This window comes from Pinus tabuliformis, chromosome 8, assembly GCF_031772625.1.
Source record: "Pinus tabuliformis cultivar Carrire ecotype Pingquan chromosome 8, CPIR1, whole genome shotgun sequence".
In the NCBI taxonomy this organism is placed as follows: Eukaryota; Viridiplantae; Streptophyta; class Pinopsida; order Pinales; family Pinaceae; genus Pinus; species Pinus tabuliformis.
This window is the reverse complement of record NC_142294.1, coordinates 1,639,491,047-1,639,493,933: the sequence shown is the minus strand read 5'-3', so window position 1 is coordinate 1,639,493,933 and position 2,887 is coordinate 1,639,491,047. Positions and strand designations below refer to the sequence as shown.

The 2,887-nt window shown below is 40.0% G+C and overlaps 1 protein-coding gene across 1 annotated transcript; it reads left to right on the top strand.

Moving 5' to 3' along the window:
* Nucleotides 1-1,097: 1,097 nt before the first annotated feature.
* On the top strand, nucleotides 1,098-2,663 carry LOC149242432 (F-box only protein 6-like). The gene has a single exon (XM_089370832.1). The coding sequence runs from the start codon at nucleotides 1,098-1,100 to the stop codon at nucleotides 2,274-2,276; it is 1,179 nt and encodes a 392-aa protein (XP_089226958.1). The 3' UTR covers nucleotides 2,277-2,663.
* The last annotated feature ends 224 nt before the right edge of the window (nucleotides 2,664-2,887 follow it).

Below are 2,887 nucleotides of genomic sequence, written 5' to 3'. Positions count from 1 at the left end.
ATTAATTTTTTCATCAATAATAATAACAATTTTAAATAAAATTATATTTAATTTTATGATTTTTCAATTTTAACGATTTAAACTAAGATATATAATAAAATAAATATTTATTATTTATTATGAATCAATACCTATCAACATTTACTAACTATAAATTAAATAATTTTAAATATCCCTAAACTCCACCTATTTTATATATATATAAATAAATATATAAAAGTATAAGTAAATGAACATTAAGTTAAATCAAACCGGAGATGGATACAATGCTACCTAATTTTTTGTTTTAAACCTCCTTAACCCAATCGTCGTAAAACACAAAGAGCACAAACATAGTTATAATTTGTCTTCCGTGAAGCATTAAAATATCATCCGGAATTCAGAATTTTCCCGAAATAGGAGTTCTTTTACGAGATCCGGAAATAGGAGTTACCATGAACAGACGATGCGCATTTGGTTGTACCATCATCATATCTCGTCACAACACTCTGATCACTCTAGCCAGTTGCAACAACTTCAACCTTCCATACGAAAGATAAGCTACAATTCTGATTCGCCCATTTCCAACGCAACACCTGTAGCCACCCTTCAACTGTAACACTCTCCGCCGCCTGTAATAATTTTGAGTGTCACATCTACCCATTTCCAATGCAACGCTGACCACCCCCTTCCAACGCGGCAGCCTGCAAATTATGTCCTCTCTTTATCCGTGATGAACATCTAATCATTATTTGCGCAAATCTAACCCTCATCTGAATCAAAATGGACAATTCTTAACTCTGCACTTACATTTAATTTGCCATAAACCTTGGCCAGGAAAAACTATGATGACAATGTGATATTTTTAGCAGCATAGCACAATTCTCTCTTTTGCCTCAAATAGCTTCATAAAGGATTGTCACTATTTTTCTGAAATCAATGTCAATCTTTAGGATTTGAAGTTGATACAACTGGCTCGAGTGGTCAGAGTGTTGTCACATCAATGTTTCTAGAAGTACGACATATGATGATGTTACTACCAAATGCGCATCGTGTGAAAGTCATTTATAATCCAGCCTCAAGTTTCAACCTGTTATGTCGGTGGGATTTTAATTAAAATGGGCGCCCTGCACAAGTCTCGTGATTTGCCTGTGTTGCCGGAGGAATTGGTCGAGGAAATACTGGTGTGCTTGCCGGTGGAGTCTTTGTGTAGATTTCGCAGTGTGTCCAAGAAATACAATGCTCTGCTCACATCAACCCAATTCATAACAAGCAAATGGGCGGAGAAGGCTCGTAACAGGAAGCCATGGCTGCTTGTGCAAGATGTTGGCAGAAGGCCTCTTCATTGTTTGGCCTATAACTTCTTCTTCGCAGGAACTTGGAGGAATACTCCCTGCGTCTCCTTTCCCTCCTTCGTGGAGCCAAACGGTAAGGTAAAATTTGTTACTTTCTATGGATCAGGGGCAGGCTTGTTCTTGCACACAATAGATCCCCACCCATATCTATCATTTGTTGTTTCCAATCCCCTCACAAGAACCTCCTTAAAACTGACCCCCATCTCATCCATAACGGTCTTTAGTGTTGGAGGCATCGTGGAAGGGGAGGGCGACAGTAGAGGGACATACAAAGTGGTGGTGGTTGGTGAGGACAGCCATGAAGCGGGGATAGTGGAAATCTATGATTCTGCATTCAAGTCGTGGAGAATTGCAGGACGCCTGCCACATGATGCGCACATTGACAAGAACGACATGGTTTTCTGCGCAGGCTCATTCTACTGTTTTGCAGATCTTCATGACCAATCGGGCATTATGAGTTTCAGCATCCAACAGGGGACTTCCATTTTTGCGCCATTGCCAGAGATGGTTGACAGTGACTCCATGTCGCCTTACCTTCTCACCTACCGGTCATGGGTTCTAGTCGCCGGGTACATTTTCAGACATACAGGGGAGCTTTTGCAAGTTATTATATGGGAGTTTGACAAAGAGAAGGTGAACTCTTCATCCTCATCATGGTGGAAGGAGATTGCAAGAATGCCTCCGTCCCTGTCCGAAGATTTCAAGAGGATTTCTGTGGACTGCAGTAAGTGGTGCATAGGAGTAGGGGATTGCACATGTTTCATAGTCTCTGGACATAGGAATAGGAAATTCAGGAAGGTGGCAGAGGTGGTAGTTTACAGTGTAACTGAAAATGCATGGAGTTGGCTTCCCAGCCGTCCCGTAGACACCACAGCAAGTACATCGGAATGCTTTGAGCTTGCCATGGCCTTTGAGCCTAGGCTTGACATGAAGGTTGGATGAACCCTGGTATGCATGCCTTTGATTTCACATGCACCACATTGGACATCTTAAACATTATAAGTTTCTTATTTGGATCTTCATGTTTCTTTTTACAAGTTATCTTGTCTTGTAATGTTCTTTGACTTCGACATCCTACTAAACATTAGGAGGTTTAGGATTTCATTATTCAGAGCTTATGTTTCTCTTTAGAAGTTGTGTTGTTTTGTAATCTTCTTTGAGTCAAATTGCAGCAGACTTGTCGTTACTCCAAACTGTAAACGAGCGCAGCTTTGAGAAAACACAGCTTCAGGCCTTGCAATCTCAGGTATGTTTTTGAAGATGTACCAAGAAACTGGAGACTCATTTTTTGCTAACGTGGTGTGAATGGGATTTGGAAAAGTGGCTTAGATTAAGCAATTTTCCCCAGGGATTCAGATTGTAACAGAGATGTTACCAAACATTTCCATGTTTGTTATGAAAGCGCCAATCATGTCATTTCAACAACACCGGCTTCAATCACAAATTTGTGGAATATCTCATGTTTAAATTGTTAATGTTCATCCTTAATACCTTAACAGGGATGCTTGGAGTTTTGAAGTGGACCCAGAAATAGAATAGTTGTGTTGATGAAA

Coding starts and splice junctions, on each gene's coding strand:
- LOC149242432 (XM_089370832.1), top strand. CDS start 1,098: ATGGGCGCCCTGCACAAGTCTCGTGATTTGCCTGTGTTGCCGGAGGAA.